Source organism: Drosophila simulans, chromosome X, assembly GCF_016746395.2.
Source record: "Drosophila simulans strain w501 chromosome X, Prin_Dsim_3.1, whole genome shotgun sequence".
NCBI classification, from domain to species: Eukaryota; Metazoa; Arthropoda; class Insecta; order Diptera; family Drosophilidae; genus Drosophila; species Drosophila simulans.
In genome coordinates, this window is record NC_052525.2 from 15,509,215 (window position 1) to 15,526,182 (window position 16,968).

General features: G+C 35.4%; 1 protein-coding gene across 1 annotated transcript in view; it reads left to right on the forward strand.

Annotated features, from left to right (window-relative positions):
- Nucleotides 1–16,968, forward strand: part of LOC27208074 — a 51,760-nt gene that overhangs the window by 33,843 nt on the left and 949 nt on the right. Inside the window, exons 10-15 of the mRNA XM_044923557.1 lie at nt 192–1,724; nt 1,962–8,586; nt 8,632–13,428; nt 13,557–13,933; nt 14,306–16,079; nt 16,134–16,682. Coding sequence (XP_044779492.1) covers nt 192–1,724; nt 1,962–8,586; nt 8,632–13,428; nt 13,557–13,933; nt 14,306–16,079; nt 16,134–16,682 — 15,655 coding nt within the window. The remainder of the gene's footprint in view (nt 1–191; nt 1,725–1,961; nt 8,587–8,631; nt 13,429–13,556; nt 13,934–14,305; nt 16,080–16,133; nt 16,683–16,968) is intronic.

A 16,968-nucleotide genomic window follows, 5' to 3' on the forward strand; every position in this document is an offset into this window, starting at 1 on the left:
CCAATAACGAGCAGTAAACTATCTACAGATAATGCTTGCGAATGCACTTGCCTATTAGAACAAGGAAATGACTCGTGTATCTGCAACTGTATTACAGATCCCACTTCTATTGATGTATCTATCTTAACAGCAAGCCAAATAAAGTCAATCGAAGATCTTCAGTACTCCTCAAATCTACCTTCATATAAAAGTACACAAGAAAATACAAATACCAAAGGAAAAGATAAAAATCTGTCAACATCATTACAAATTTTGAGTACATTACCGTATCAAATATCCCAAAGCGAAATTGGAAATCAATCGCAATATGTTCCTGCTTCGAGCACACTATTCAGTGATCTTAGCAAAATTTCAAACACAGACAAAGATCACCCAACAAAGAATATATTTTCGAGTCAAAGTGTAAATGAAGACAAAACATCTCAAGAAGATACAAGGACGGTATCGATTTCTCAATCAATAACAAAAACAAATAGTTTACTTACAGATTTGAGTGTAGAAGATCAAACAAAGCAAGAGGTAACATCGGAACTTTCAAAATCTTTACCTCAATTTAAAACAGAAGAAAGCAGTTCATTTCAAGAATCCAGTTCGGAAGAAATTCAAATAACAGAAGTGCCATGGACACTATCAACTTCACTTTTTCAATCAAATTCAAACACGAATAATATATTTTCGAGTCCGAGTGAAAATAAAGCCAAAACATCTCAAGAAGATACAAGAACACTATCAACTTCTTTCCCACAATCAAGTACAACAGCAAATAGTTTACTTACAGTTTCGAGGTCAGAAGAGCAATCATCGGAGTTTTCATCTTTAATTATGATAGAGCCAATAACGAGCAGTAAACTATCTACAGATAATGCTTGCGAATGCACTTGCCTATTAGAACAAGGAAATGACTCGTGTATCTGCAACTGTATTACAGATCCCACTTCTATTGATGTATCTATCTTAACAGCAAGCCAAATAAATTCAATCGAAGATCTTCAGTACTCCTCAAATCTAATCAAAGATCACCGAACAAAGAATATATTTTCGAGTCAAAGTGTAAATGAAGACAAAACATCTCAAGAAGATACAATGACGGTATCGATTTCTCAATCAAAAACAACAACAAATAGTTTACTTACAGATTTGAGTGCAGAAGATCAAACAAAGCAAGAGGAAACACCGGAACTTTCAAAATCTTTACCTCAACTTAAAACAGAAGAAAGCAGTTCATTTCAAGAATCCAGTTCGGAAGAAATTCAAAAAACAGAAGTGCCATGGACACTATCAACATCACTTTTTCAATCAAGTTCAAACACGAATAATATATTTTCGAGTCCGAGTGTAAATGAAGCCAAAACATCCCAAGAAGACACAAGGACACTATCAACTTCCTTCCCACAATCAAGTACAGCAGCACATAGTTTACTTACATATTCGAGTGCAGAAGAGCAAACAATTCGAGAGGAAACATCGGAACTTTCAAAATCTTTACCTGAATTAACAACAGAAGAAAGCAGTTCATACCAAGAATCCAGTTCGGATGAAAATCAAATGACAGAAGTACCATGGACACTATCAACATCACTTTTTCAATTAAGTTCAAACACGAATAATATATTTTCGAGTCCGAGTGAAAATAAAGCCAAAACATCTCAAGAAGATACAAGAACACTATCAACTTCTTTCCCACAATCAAGTACAACAGCAAATAGTTTACTTACAGATTCGAGGTCAGAAGAGCAATCATCGGAGTTTTCATCTTTAATTATGATAGAGCCAATAACGAGCAGTAAACTATCTACAGATAATGCTTGCGAATGCACTTGCCTATTAGAACAAGGAAATGACTCGTGTATCTGCAACTGTATTACAGATCCCACTTCTATTGATGTATCTATCTTAACAGCAAGCCAAATAAAGTCAATCGAAGATCTTCAGTACTCCTCAAATCTACCTTCATATAAAAGTACACAAGAAAATACAAATACCAAAGGAAAAGATAAAAATCTGTCAACATCATTACAAATTTTGAGTACATTACCGTATCAAATATCCCAAAGCGAAATTGGAAATCAATCGCAATATGTTCCTGCTTCGAGCACACTATTCAGTGATCTTAGCAAAATTTCAAACACAGACAAAGATCACCCAACAAAGAATATATTTTCGAGTCAAAGTGTAAATGAAGACAAAACATCTCAAGAAGATACAAGGACGGTATCGATTTCTCAATCAATAACAAAAACAAATAGTTTACTTACAGATTTGAGTGTAGAAGATCAAACAAAGCAAGAGGTAACATCGGAACTTTCAAAATCTTTACCTCAATTTAAAACAGAAGAAAGCAGTTCATTTCAAGAATCCAGTTCGGATGAAAATCAAATGACAGAAGTACCATGGACACTATCAACATCACTTTTTCAATTAAGTTCAAACACGAATAATATATTTTCGAGTCCGAGTGAAAATAAAGCCAAAACATCTCAAGAAGATACAAGAACACTATCAACTTCTTTCCCACAATCAAATACAACAGCAAATAGTTTACTTACAGATTCGAGGTCAGAAGAGCAATCATCGGAGTTTTCATCTTTAATTATGATAGAGCCAATAACGAGCAGTAAACTATCTACAGATAATGCTTGCGAATGCACTTGCCTATTAGAACAAGGAAATGACTCGTGTATCTGCAACTGTATTACAGATCCCACTTCTATTGATGTATCTATCTTAACAGCAAGCCAAATAAAGTCAATCGAAGATCTTCAGTACTCCTCAAATCTACCTTCATATAAAAGTACACAAGAAAATACAAATACCAAAGGAAAAGATAAAAATCTGTCAACATCATTACAAATTTCGAGTACATTACCGTATCAAATATCCCAAAGCGAAATTGGAAATCAATCGCAATATGTTCCTGCTTCGAGCACACTATTCAGTGATCTTAGCAAAATTTCAAACACAGACAAAGATCACCCAACAAAGAATATATTTTCGACTCAAAGTGTAAATGAAGACAAAACATCTCAAGAAGATACAAGGACGGTATCGATTTCTCAATCAAAAACAACAACAAATAGTTTACTTACAGATTTGAGTGCAGAAGATCAAACAAAGCAAGAGGAAACTTCTGAACTTTCAAAATCTTTACCTCAACTTAAAACAGAAGAAAGCAGTTCTTTTCAAGAATTCAGTTCGGAAGAAAGTCAAATAACAGAAGTGCCTTGGACACAATCAAGTTCAAGAACAAAAAGTCAGAGTCAGAGTGTAAATGAAGACAAAACATCTAAAGAAGACACAAGGACACTATCAGCTTCTTTCCCACAATCAAGAACAGCAGCAAATAGTTTACTTACATATTCGAGTGCAGAAGAGCAAACAATTCGAGAGGAAACATCGGAACTTTCAAAATCTTTACCTCAATTAACAACAGAAGAAAGCAGTTCATTCCAAGAATCCAGTGCGGAAGAAAATCCAATTACAGAAGTACCATGGACGCTATCAACATCACTTTCTCAATCAAGTTCCAAAACAAAAAATATATTTTCGAGTCAGACTGTAAATGAAGACAACATTTCTCAAGAAGATACAAGGACACTATCAACTTCTTTCCCACAATCAAGTACAACAGCAAATAGTTTACTTACAGATTTGAGTGCAGAAGATCAAACAAAGCAAGAGGAAACTTCTGAACTTTCAAAATCTTTACCTCAATTAACAACAGAAGAAAGCAGTTCATTCCAAGAATCCAGTGCGGAAGAAAATCCAATTACAGAAGTACCATGGACGCTATCAACATCACTTTCTCAATCAAGTTCCAAAACAAAAAATATATTTTCGAGTCAGACTGTAAATGAAGACAACATTTCTCAAGAAGATACAAGGACACTATCAACTTCTTTCCCACAATCAAGTACAACAGCAAATAGTTTACTTACAGTTTCAAGTGCAGAAGAGCATACAATTCAAGAAGAGACATCAGAACTTTCAAAAGCTCTACCGCAATCTACAAGAGGAGAAATAAGTTCATTTCAAGAACTCACAACAGAAGAAAGCAGTTCATTTCAAGAATCCAGTGCAGAAGAAAATCAAATGACAGAAGTGCCTTGGACACAATCAAGTTCAAGAACAAAGAGTCAGAGTCAGAGTGTAAATGAAGACAAAACATCTCAAGAAGATACAAGGACGGTATCGATTTCTCAATCAAGACCAACAACAAATAGTTTACTTACAGATTTGAGTGCAGAAGATCAAACAAAGCAAGAGGAAACATCGGAACTTTCAAAATCTTTACCTCAACTTAAAACAGAAGAAAGCAGTTCTTTTCAAGAATCCAGTTCGGAAGAAAGTCAAATAACAGAAGTGCCTTGGACACAATCAAGTTCAAGAACAAAAAGTCAGAGTCAGAGTGTAAATGAAGACAAAACATCTCAAGAAGACACAAGGACACTATCAACTTCTTTCCCACAATCAAGTACAGCAGCAAATAGTTTACTTACATATTCGAGTGCAGAAGAGCAAACAATTCGAGAGGAAACATCGGAACTTTCAAAATCTTTACCTCAATTAACAACAGAAGAAAGCAGTTCATTCCAAGAATCCAGTGCGGAAGAAAATCCAATTACAGAAGTACCATGGACGCTATCAACATCACTTTCTCAATCAAGTTCCAAAACAAAAAATATATTTTCGAGTCAGACTGTAAATGAAGACAACATTTCTCAAGAAGATACAAGGACACTATCAAATTCTTTCTCACAATCAAGTACAACAGCAAATAGTTTACTTACAGTTTCAAGTGCAGAAGAGCATACAATTCGAGAAGAGACATCAGAACTTTCAAAAGCTCTACCTCAATCTACAAGAGGAGAAATAAGTTCATTTCAAGAACTCACAACAGAAGAAAGCAGTTCATTTCAAGAATCCAGTGCAGAAGAAAATCAAATGACAGAAGTGCCTTGGACACAATCAAGTTCAAGAACAAAGAGTCAGAGTCAGAGTGTAAATGAAGACAAAACATCTCAAGAAGATACAAGGACGGTATCGATTTCTCAATCAAAAACAACAACAAATAGTTTACTTACAGATTTGAGTGCAGAAGATCAAACAAAGCAAGAGGAAACATCGGAACTTTCAAAATCTTTACCTCAACTTAAAACAGAAGAAAGCAATTCTTTTCAAGAATCCAGTTCGGAAGAAAGTCAAATAACAGAAGTGCCTTGGACACAATCAAGTTTAAGAACAAAAAGTCAGAGTCAGAGTGTAAATGAAAACAAAACATCTCAAGAAGACACAAGGACACTATCAGCTTCTTTCCCACAATCAAGTACAGCAGCAAATAGTTTACTTACATATTCGAGTGCAGAAGAGCAAACAATTCGAGAGGAAACATCGGAACTTTCAAAATCTTTACCTCAATTAACAACAGAAGAAAGCAGTTCATTCCAAGAATCCAGTGCGGAAGAAAATCCAATTACAGAAGTACCATGGACACTATCAACATCACTTTCTCAATCAAGTTCCAAAACAAAAAATATATTTTCGAGTCAGACTGTAAATGAAGACAACATTTCTCAGGAAGATACAAGAACACTATCAACTTCTTTCCCACAATCAAGTACAACAGCAAATAGTTTACTTACAGTTTCAAGTGCAGAAGAGCATACAATTCGAGAAGAGACATCAGAACTTTCAAAAGCTCTACCTCAATCTACAAGAGGAGAAATAAGTTCATTTCAAGAACTCACAACAGAAGAAAGCAGTTCATTTCAAGAATCCAGTGCAGAGGAAAATCAAATGACAGAAGTGCCTTGGACACAATCAAGTTCAAGAACAAAGAGTCAGAGTCAGAGTCAGAGTGTAAATGAAGACAAAACATCTCAAGAAGATACAAGAACGGTATCGATTTCTCAATCAAAAACAACAACAAATAGTTTACTTACAGATTTGAGTGCAGAAGATCAAACAAAGCAAGAGGAAACTTCTGAACTTTCAAAATCTTTACCTCAACTTAAAACAGAAGAAAGCAGTTCTTTTCAAGAATTCAGTTCGGAAGAAAGTCAAATAACAGAAGTGCCTTGGACACAATCAAGTTCAAGAACAAAAAGTCAGAGTCAGAGTGTAAATGAAGACAAAACATCTAAAGAAGACACAAGGACACTATCAGCTTCTTTCCCACAATCAAGAACAGCAGCAAATAGTTTACTTACATATTCGAGTGCAGAAGAGCAAACAATTCGAGAGGAAACATCGGAACTTTCAAAATCTTTACCTCAATTAACAACAGAAGAAAGCAGTTCATTCCAAGAATCCAGTGCGGAAGAAAATCCAATTACAGAAGTACCATGGACGCTATCAACATCACTTTCTCAATCAAGTTCCAAAACAAAAAATATATTTTCGAGTCAGACTGTAAATGAAGACAACATTTCTCAAGAAGATACAAGGACACTATCAACTTCTTTCCCACAATCAAGTACAACAGCAAATAGTTTACTTACAGATTTGAGTGCAGAAGATCAAACAAAGCAAGAGGAAACTTCTGAACTTTCAAAATCTTTACCTCAATTAACAACAGAAGAAAGCAGTTCATTCCAAGAATCCAGTGCGGAAGAAAATCCAATTACAGAAGTACCATGGACGCTATCAACATCACTTTCTCAATCAAGTTCCAAAACAAAAAATATATTTTCGAGTCAGACTGTAAATGAAGACAACATTTCTCAAGAAGATACAAGGACACTATCAACTTCTTTCCCACAATCAAGTACAACAGCAAATAGTTTACTTACAGTTTCAAGTGCAGAAGAGCATACAATTCAAGAAGAGACATCAGAACTTTCAAAAGCTCTACCGCAATCTACAAGAGGAGAAATAAGTTCATTTCAAGAACTCACAACAGAAGAAAGCAGTTCATTTCAAGAATCCAGTGCAGAAGAAAATCAAATGACAGAAGTGCCTTGGACACAATCAAGTTCAAGAACAAAGAGTCAGAGTCAGAGTGTAAATGAAGACAAAACATCTCAAGAAGATACAAGGACGGTCTCGATTTCTCAATCAAGACCAACAACAAATAGTTTACTTACAGATTTGAGTGCAGAAGATCAAACAAAGCAAGAGGAAACATCGGAACTTTCAAAATCTTTACCTCAACTTAAAACAGAAGAAAGCAGTTCTTTTCAAGAATCCAGTTCGGAAGAAAGTCAAATAACAGAAGTGCCTTGGACACAATCAAGTTCAAGAACAAAAAGTCAGAGTCAGAGTGTAAATGAAGACAAAACATCTCAAGAAGACACAAGGACACTATCAACTTCTTTCCCACAATCAAGTACAGCAGCACACAGTTTACATACATATTCGAGCGCAGAAGAGCAAACAATTCGAGAGGAAACATCGGAACTTTCAAAAGCTCTATCTCAATCTACAAGAGGAGAAATAAGTTCATTTCAAGAAAACACAACAGAAGAAAGCAGTTCATTTCAAGAATCCAGTGCAGAAGAAAATCAAATGACAGAAGTGCCATGGACACAATCAAGTTCAAGAACAAAGAGCCAGAGTCAGAGTGTAAATGAAGACAAAACATCTCAAGAAGATTCAAAGACGGTATCGATTTCTCAATCAAGAACAACAACAAATAGTTTACTTACAGATTTGAGTGCAGAAGATCAAACAAAGCAAGAGGAAACATCGGAACTTTCAAAATCTTTACCTCAACTTAAAACAGAAGAAAGCAATTCTTTTCAAGAATCCAGTTCGGAAGAAAGTCAAATAACAGAAGTGCCATGGACACTATCAACATCACTTTCTCAATCAAGTTCAAACACGAATAATATATTTTCGAGTCCGAGTGTAAATGAAGACAACATTTCTCAAGAAGATACAAGGACACTATCAACTTCTTTCCCACAATCAAGTACAACAGCAAATAGTTTACTTACAGTTTCAAGTGCAGAAGAGCATACAATTCAAGAAGAGACACCAGAACTTTCAAAAGCTCTACCTCAATCTACAAGAGGAGAAATAAGTTCATTTCAAGAAAACACAACAGAAGAAAGCAGTTCATTTCAAGAATCCAGTGCAGAAGAAAATCAAATGACAGAAGTGCCTTGGACACAATCAAGTTCAAGAACAAAGAGTCAGAGTCAGAGTCAGAGTGTAAATGAAGACAAAACATCTGAAGAAGATACAAGGACGGTATCGATTTCTCAATCAAAAACAACAACAAATAGTTTACTTACAGATTTGAGTGCAGAAGATCAAACAAAGCAAGAGGAAACTTCTGAACTTTCAAAATCTTTACCTCAATTAACAACAGAAGAAAGCAGTTCATTCCAAGAATCCAGTGCGGAAGAAAATCCAATTACAGAAGTACCATGGACGCTATCAACATCACTTTCTCAATCAAGTTCAAACACAAAAAATATATTTTCGAGTCAGACTGTAAATGAAGACAACATTTCTCAAGAAGATACAAGGACACTATCAACTTCTTTCCCACAATCAAGTACAACAGCAAATAGTTTACTTACAGTTTCAAGTGCAGAACAGCATACAATTCAAGAAGAGACATCAGAACTTTCAAAAGCTCTACCTCAATCTACAAGAGGAGAAATAAGTTCATTTCAAGAACTCACAACAGAAGAAAGCAGTTCATTTCAAGAATCCAGTGGAGAAGAAAATCAAATGACAGAAGTGCCATGGACAGAATCAAGTTCAAGAACAAAGAGTCAGAGTCAGAGTGTAAATGAAGACAAAACATCTCAAGAAGATACAAGGACGGTATCGATTTCTCAATCAAAAACAACAACAAATAGTTTACTTACAGATTTGAGTGCAGAAGATCAAACAAAGCAAGAGGAAACTTCTGAACTTTCAAAATCTTTACCTCAACTTAAAACAGAAGAAAGCAGTTCTTTTCAAGAATTCAGTTCGGAAGAAAGTCAAATAACAGAAGTGCCATGGACACTATCAACATCACTTTCTCAATCAAGTTCAAACACGAATAATATATTTTCGAGTCCGAGTGTAAATGAAGACAACATTTCTCAAGAAGATACAAGGACACTATCAACTTCTTTCCCACAATCAAGTACAACAGCAAATAGTTTACTTACAGTTTCAAGTGCAGAAGAGCATACAATTCAAGAAGAGACACCAGAACTTTCAAAAGCTCTACCTCAATCTACAAGAGGAGAAATAAGTTCATTTCAAGAAAACACAACAGAAGAAAGCAGTTCATTTCAAGAATCCAGTGCAGAAGAAAATCAAATGACAGAAGTGCCTTGGACACAATCAAGTTCAAGAACAAAGAGTCAGAGTCAGAGTGTAAATGAAGACAAAACATCTGAAGAAGATACAAGGACGGTATCGATTTCTCAATCAAAAACAACAACAAATAGTTTACTTACAGATTTGAGTGCAGAAGATCAAACAAAGCAAGAGGAAACTTCTGAACTTTCAAAATCTTTACCTCAATTAACAACAGAAGAAAGCAGTTCATTCCAAGAATCCAGTGCGGAAGAAAATCCAATTACAGAAGTACCATGGACGCTATCAACATCACTTTCTCAATCAAGTTCCAAAACAAAAAATATATTTTCGAGTCAGACTGTAAATGAAGACAACATTTCTCAAGAAGATACAAGGACACTATCAACTTCTTTCCCACAATCAAGTACAACAGCAAATAGTTTACTTACAGTTTTAAGTGCAGAAGAGCATACAATTCAAGAAGAGACATCAGAACTTTCAAAAGCTCTACCGCAATCTACAAGAGGAGAAATAAGTTCATTTCAAGAACTCACAACAGAAGAAAGCAGTTCATTTCAAGAATCCAGTGCAGAAGAAAATCAAATGACAGAAGTGCCTTGGACACAATCAAGTTCAAGAACAAAGAGCCAGAGTCAGAGTGTAAATGAAGACAAAACATCTCAAGAAGATTCAAAGACGGTATCGATTTCTCAATCAAGAACAACAACAAATAGTTTACTTTCAGATTTGAGTGCAGAAGATCAAACAAAGCAAGAGGAAACATCGGAACTTTCAAAATCTTTACCTCAACTTAAAACAGAAGAAAGCAATTCTTTTCAAGAATCCAGTTCGGAAGAAAGTCAAATAACAGAAGTGCCTTGGACACAATCAAGTTCAAGAACAAAAAGTCAGAGTCAGAGTGTAAATGAAGACAAAACATCTCAAGAAGACACAAGGACACTATCAACTTCTTTCCCACAATCAAGTACAGCAGCACACAGTTTACATACATATTCGAGCGCAGAAGAGCAAACAATTCGAGAGGAAACATCGGAACTTTCAAAATCTTTACCTCAATTAACAACAGAAGAAAGCAGTTCATTCCAAGAATCCAGTGCGGAAGAAAATCAAATGACAGAAGTACCATGGACACTATCAACATCACTTTCTCAATCAAGTTCAAACACAAAAAATATATTTTCGAGTCAGACTGTAAATGAAGACAACATTTCTCAAGAAGATACAAGGACACTATCAACTTCTTTCCCACAATCAAGTACAACAGCAAATAGTTTACTTACAGTTTCAAGTGCAGAACAGCATACAATTCAAGAAGAGACATCAGAACTTTCAAAAGCTCTACCTCAATCTACAAGAGGAGAAATAAGTTCATTTCAAGAACTCACAACAGAAGAAAGCAGTTCATTTCAAGAATCCAGTGGAGAAGAAAATCAAATGACAGAAGTGCCATGGACAGAATCAAGTTCAAGAACAAAGAGTCAGAGTCAGAGTGTAAATGAAGACAAAACATCTGAAGAAGATACAAGGACGGTATCGATTTCTCAATCAAAAACAACAACAAATAGTTTACTTACAGATTTGAGTGCAGAAGATCAAACAAAGCAAGAGGAAACATCGGAACTTTCAAAATCTTTACCTCAATTAACAACAGAAGAAAGCAGTTCATTCCAAGAATCCAGTGCGGAAGAAAATCCAATTACAGAAGTGCCATGGACACTATCAACATCACTTTCTCAATCAAGTTCAAACACGAATAATATATTTTCGAGTCCGAGTGTAAATGAAGACAACATTTCTCAAGAAGATACAAGGACACTATCAACTTCTTTCCCACAATCAAGTACAACAGCAAATAGTTTACTTACAGTTTCAAGTGCAGAAGAGCATACAATTCAAGAAGAGACACCAGAACTTTCAAAAGCTCTACCTCAATCTACAAGAGGAGAAATAAGTTCATTTCAAGAAAACACAACAGAAGAAAGCAGTTCATTTCAAGAATCCAGTGCAGAAGAAAATCAAATGACAGAAGTGCCATGGACACAATCAAGTTCAAGAACAAAGAGCCAGAGTCAGAGTGTAAATGAAGACAAAACATCTCAAGAAGATTCAAAGACGGTATCGATTTCTCAATCAAGAACAACAACAAATAGTTTACTTACAGATTTGAGTGCAGAAGATCAAACAAAGCAAGAGGAAACATCGGAACTTTCAAAATCTTTACCTCAACTTAAAACAGAAGAAAGCAATTCTTTTCAAGAATCCAGTTCGGAAGAAAGTCAAATAACAGAAGTGCCTTGGACACAATCAAGTTCAAGAACAAAAAGTCAGAGTCAGAGTGTAAATGAAGACAAAACATCTCAAGAAGACACAAGGACACTATCAACTTCTTTCCCACAATCAAGTACAGCAGCACACAGTTTACATACATATTCGAGCGCAGAAGAGCAAACAATTCGAGAGGAAACATCGGAACTTTCAAAAGCTCTACTTCAATCTACAAGAGGAGAAATAAGTTCATTTCAAGAAAACACAACAGAAGAAAGCAGTTCATTTCAAGAATCCAGTGCAGAAGAAAATCAAATGACAGAAGTGCCATGGACACAATCAAGTTCAAGAACAAAGAGCCAGAGTCAGAGTGTAAATGAAGACAAAACATCTCAAGAAGATTCAAAGACGGTATCGATTTCTCAATCAAGAACAACAACAAATAGTTTACTTACAGATTTGAGTGCAGAAGATCAAACAAAGCAAGAGGAAACATCGGAACTTTCAAAATCTTTACCTCAACTTAAAACAGAAGAAAGCAGTTCTTTTCAAGAATTCAGTTCGGAAGAAAGTCAAATAACAGAAGTGCCTTGGACACTATCAAGTGCAACAACAAAAAGTCAGAGTCAGAGTGTAAATGAAGACAAAACATCTCAAGAAGACACAAGGGCACTATCAACTTCTTTCCCACAATCAAGTACAGCAGCAAAAAGTTTACCTACATATTCGAGTGCAGAAGAGCAAACAATTCGAGAGGAAACATCGGAACTTTTAAAATCTTTACCTCAATTAACAACAGAAGAAAGCAGTTCATTCCAAGAATCCAGTGCGGAAGAAAATCCAATTACAGAAGTACCATGGACACTATCAACATCACTTTCTCAATCAAGTTCAAAAACAAAAAATATATTTTCGAGTCAGACTGTAAATGAAGACAACATTTCTCAAGAAGATACAAGGACACTATCGATTTCTCAATCAAGGACAATAACTTCTTTCCCACAATCAAGTACAACAGCAAATAGTTTACTTACAGTTTCAAGTGCAGAAGAGCATACAATTCAAGAAGAGACACCAGAACTTTCAAAAGCTCTACCTCAATCTACAAGAGGAGATACAAGTTCATTTCAAGAAAACACAACAGAAGAAAGCAGTTCATTTTACGAATCCAGTGCAGAAGAAAATCAAATGACAGAAGTGCCTTGGACACAATCAAGTTCAAGAACAAAGAGTCAGAGTCAGAGTGTAAATGAAGACAAAACATATCAAGAAGATACAATGACGGTATCGATTTCTCAATCAAGACCAACAACAAATAGTTTACTTACAGATTTGAGTGCAGAAGATCAAACAAAGCAAGAGGAAACATCGGAACTTTCAAAATCTTTACCTCAACTTAAAACAGAAGAAAGCAGTTCTTTTCAAGAATCCAGTTCGGAAGAAAGTCAAATAACAGAAGTGCCTTGGACACAATCAAGTTCAAGAACAAAAAGTCTGAGTCAGAGTGTAAATGAAGACAAAACTTCTCAAGAGGATACAAGGACACTATCGATTTCTCAATCAAGAACAATAACAAATAGTTTACGTACAGATTTAAGTGCAGAAGGTCAAACAATTAAAGAGGAAACATCAGAACTTGCAAGATCTGTATCTCACTTAACAACGGAAGAACGCAATTCATTTCAAGAATATAGTTCAGAACAAAATGAAATGACAGAAGTGTCATGGACACTATCGACTTCACTTCCTCGATCAAGCTTAAATACTATAACAACTACTGAGACTTCCGAGCAACCGCTTTGTTTGTGTACTTGCGTAATTGATCCTGATGAGGATATTTGCTCGTGTAATTGCAAAATAAGAAAAAGTATACCGACAGGAAGAACTACCTTACAGGTAAATGATAAGTAAAATATATATTATTTATTTAATTTAATATTAATAAAAAAAAATTACTTCCTAAATTTGACAACTGAAAACAATAATAATAATACAAAATTAAATACTTAATTTTTACTTCCTAGCATTCTCAGTGGGATGGTTCCTCTACGAAGCCGCTCGAGCTTAATAGGACACAAAACCTAACAACTGCTGACACTACACAAAACTCTACAACCATCAGACTTTTGTCTAAGGAACCCACACAACCCCTTACATTTTCGAAGTTAAGCACCACACAAATTATTACCGAAAAGAGCACAACCAATAATTTATCGGTGCATTCTTATATTGATAAGTCAACAATTTCAACTCAGCCATATTCTGATACGGACACTACCAAGTACTCCTCGTCCGTCGGAGTTTTGTCTGAGGAAAGTTCAAAGTTAACCAAACAAAATATAACCGAGGAAAGCACAACTAATATCTTATCGTTGTCTTCTAATATTGCTACGTCAACAATATTAACTCAGCCACATTCTTATACGGACAAAGCAGAAACAATACGAAACCAAACAACTGCTGGCCACACTACGCAGAACTCTACAACCGTCGGACTTTTGTCTAAGGAACCCACACAAACCCTTACATTTTCGAAGTTAAGCACCACACAAATTATTATCGAAAAGAGCACAACCAATAATTTATCGGTGCATTCTTATATTGATAAGTCAACAATTTCAACTCAGCCATATTCTGATACGGACACTACCAAGTACTCCTCGTCCGTCGGAGTTTTGTCTGAGGAAAGTTCAAAGTTAACCAAAAAAAATATAACCGAGGAAAGCACAACTAATATCTTATCGTTGTCTTCTAATATTTCTACGTCAACAACATTAACTCAGCCACATTCTTATACGGACAAATCAGAAACAATACGAAACCAAACAACTGCTGGCCACACTACGCAGAACTCTACAACCGTCGGACTTTTGTCTAAGGAACCCACACAAACCCTTACATTTTCGAAGTTAAGCACCACACAAATTATTACCGAAAAGAGCACAACCAATAATTTATCGGTGCATTCTTATATTGATAAGTCAACAATTTCAACTCAGCCATATTCTGATACGGACACTACCAAGTACTCCTCGTCCGTCGGAGTTTTGTCTGAGGAAAGTTCAAAGTTAACCAAACAAAATATAACCGAGGAAAGCACAACTAATATCTTATCGTTGTCTTCTAATATTTCTACGTCAACAACATTAACTCAGCCACATTCTTATACGGACAAATCAGAAACAATACGAAACCAAACAACTGCTGGCCACACTACGCAGAACTCTACAACCGTCGGACTTTTGTCTAAGGAACCCACACAAACCCTTACATTTTCGAAGTTAAGCACCACACAAATTATTATCGAAAAGAGCACAACCAATAATTTATCGGTGCATTCTTATATTGATAAGTCAACAATTTCAACTCAGCCATATTCTGATACGGACACTACCAAGTACTCCTCGTCCGTCGGAGTTTTGTCTGAGGAAAGTTCAAAGTTAACCAAAAAAAATATAACCGAGGAAAGCACAACTAATATCTTATCGTTGTCTTCTAATATTTCTACGTCAACAACATTAACTCAGCCACATTCTTATACGGACAAATCAGAAACAATACGAAACCAAACAACTGCTGGCCACACTACGCAGAACTCTACAACCGTCGGACTTTTGTCTAAGGAACCCACACAAACCCTTACATTTTCGAAGTTAAGCACCACACAAATTATTATCGAAAAGAGCACAACCAATAATTTATCGGTGCATTCTTATATTGATAAGTCAACAATTTCAACTCAGCCATATTCTGATACGGACACTACCAAGTACTCCTCGTCCGTCGGAGTTTTGTCTGAGGAAAGTTCAAAGTTAACCAAAAAAAATATAACCGAGGAAAGCACAACTAATATCTTATCGTTGTCTTCTAATATTTCTACGTCAACAACATTAACTCAGCCACATTCTTATACGGACAAATCAGAAACAATACGAAACCAAACAACTGCTGGCCACACTACGCAGAACTCTACAACCGTCGGACTTTTGTCTAAGGAACCCACACAAACCCTTACATTTTCGAAGTTAAGCACCACACAAATTATTACCGAAAAGAGCACAACCAATAATTTATCGGTGCATTCTTATATTGATAAGTCAACAATTTCAACTCAACCATATTCTGATACGGACACTTCCAAGTACTCCACATCCGTCGGAGTTTTGTCTGAGGAAAGTTCAAAGTTAACCAAACAAAATATAAGCGAGAAAAGCACAACTAATATCTTATCGTTGCCTTCTAATATTGCTACGTCAACAACATTAACTCAGACACGTTCTTATACGGACAGAACAGAAACAACACGAAACCAAACAAGTGCAGAGCACACTTTCAAGTACTCTACAACTGTCGGATTTTTGTCTGAGGAACCCACAAATAAAACCTCTACATTTTCAAAGTTTGAACCGACCGAGCACATCAGCACCAATAAAAAATTTACTGAAAATGGCACAACCGAATATGTGATATCGCAATCGAATAAGACTTATAGTGATAGCCAATTGATCTCGACAACTGAAAATGTTGAACTTACAGCAAGCTCACAGGTAACGTGTTTCACGTTTTAAGATTTAAATCTTTTATTAAGTTTTTACTTGTAGCCCACAGATGTAAATGTCTGGAAGGAAATCGACAAAAGACTTGATGACCTACAAAATAAGTATACGATTCGAGATAACAACTTTTTAGATAATTCTGAGTTTAAGGAAAAATTTAGTCAGATAAATTCGTCGATACATTTGAATCAACTTCCGGGTAATATTAGAGCTAGTCTGTATGCAAATTTCACGATTTACGACAAGATAAGAATCGAACTGGAGGCCATAATTTTATTTAAGCTCAACCAAATTTTGGAAAATATGAACACAACGAAATCGACTCCAGCATGCATTGATCATTATAAATACATGGCCAAAAATCTAGTAACGGGCTTGTCTATGTCAAATACTGAAAAGTGGAACATAATAAGAAAAAGTCACCTAATATGTCATATAACTCAGAATATAACAGTCACTAAACCAACAGTACCACCCACCACTCAAACTTCCACAGTCTCAAAAACTATGGGAGGATTTGCTGCATATTATTGTAATCAACAGATAATGAACTTAATCGTTACAAAATATTCTCTGAGCCCAAACAATGAATCGGTGCGTGAGTTTGTATTAACTCAAAATTTTAAAAGCAGTCTCAAACTTCTTTAACTCAAATTTCATTTAGGTCTGGTAACATTTTAGAAACATTTTCATCTATTTAAATTAAAATCACAAATCAGCCATATCTCAAAGACAATTTCTACCCGTAATAATATGTTTCTAGCAATGAAAATATTTGATTACAGTCGAACTTCCATAACTTGAACCTAACGCAAATAAATAAGACGACTTCGCGTTAATGAACACCCACCATAGAATTTTACATGTATTTTTTATCCTT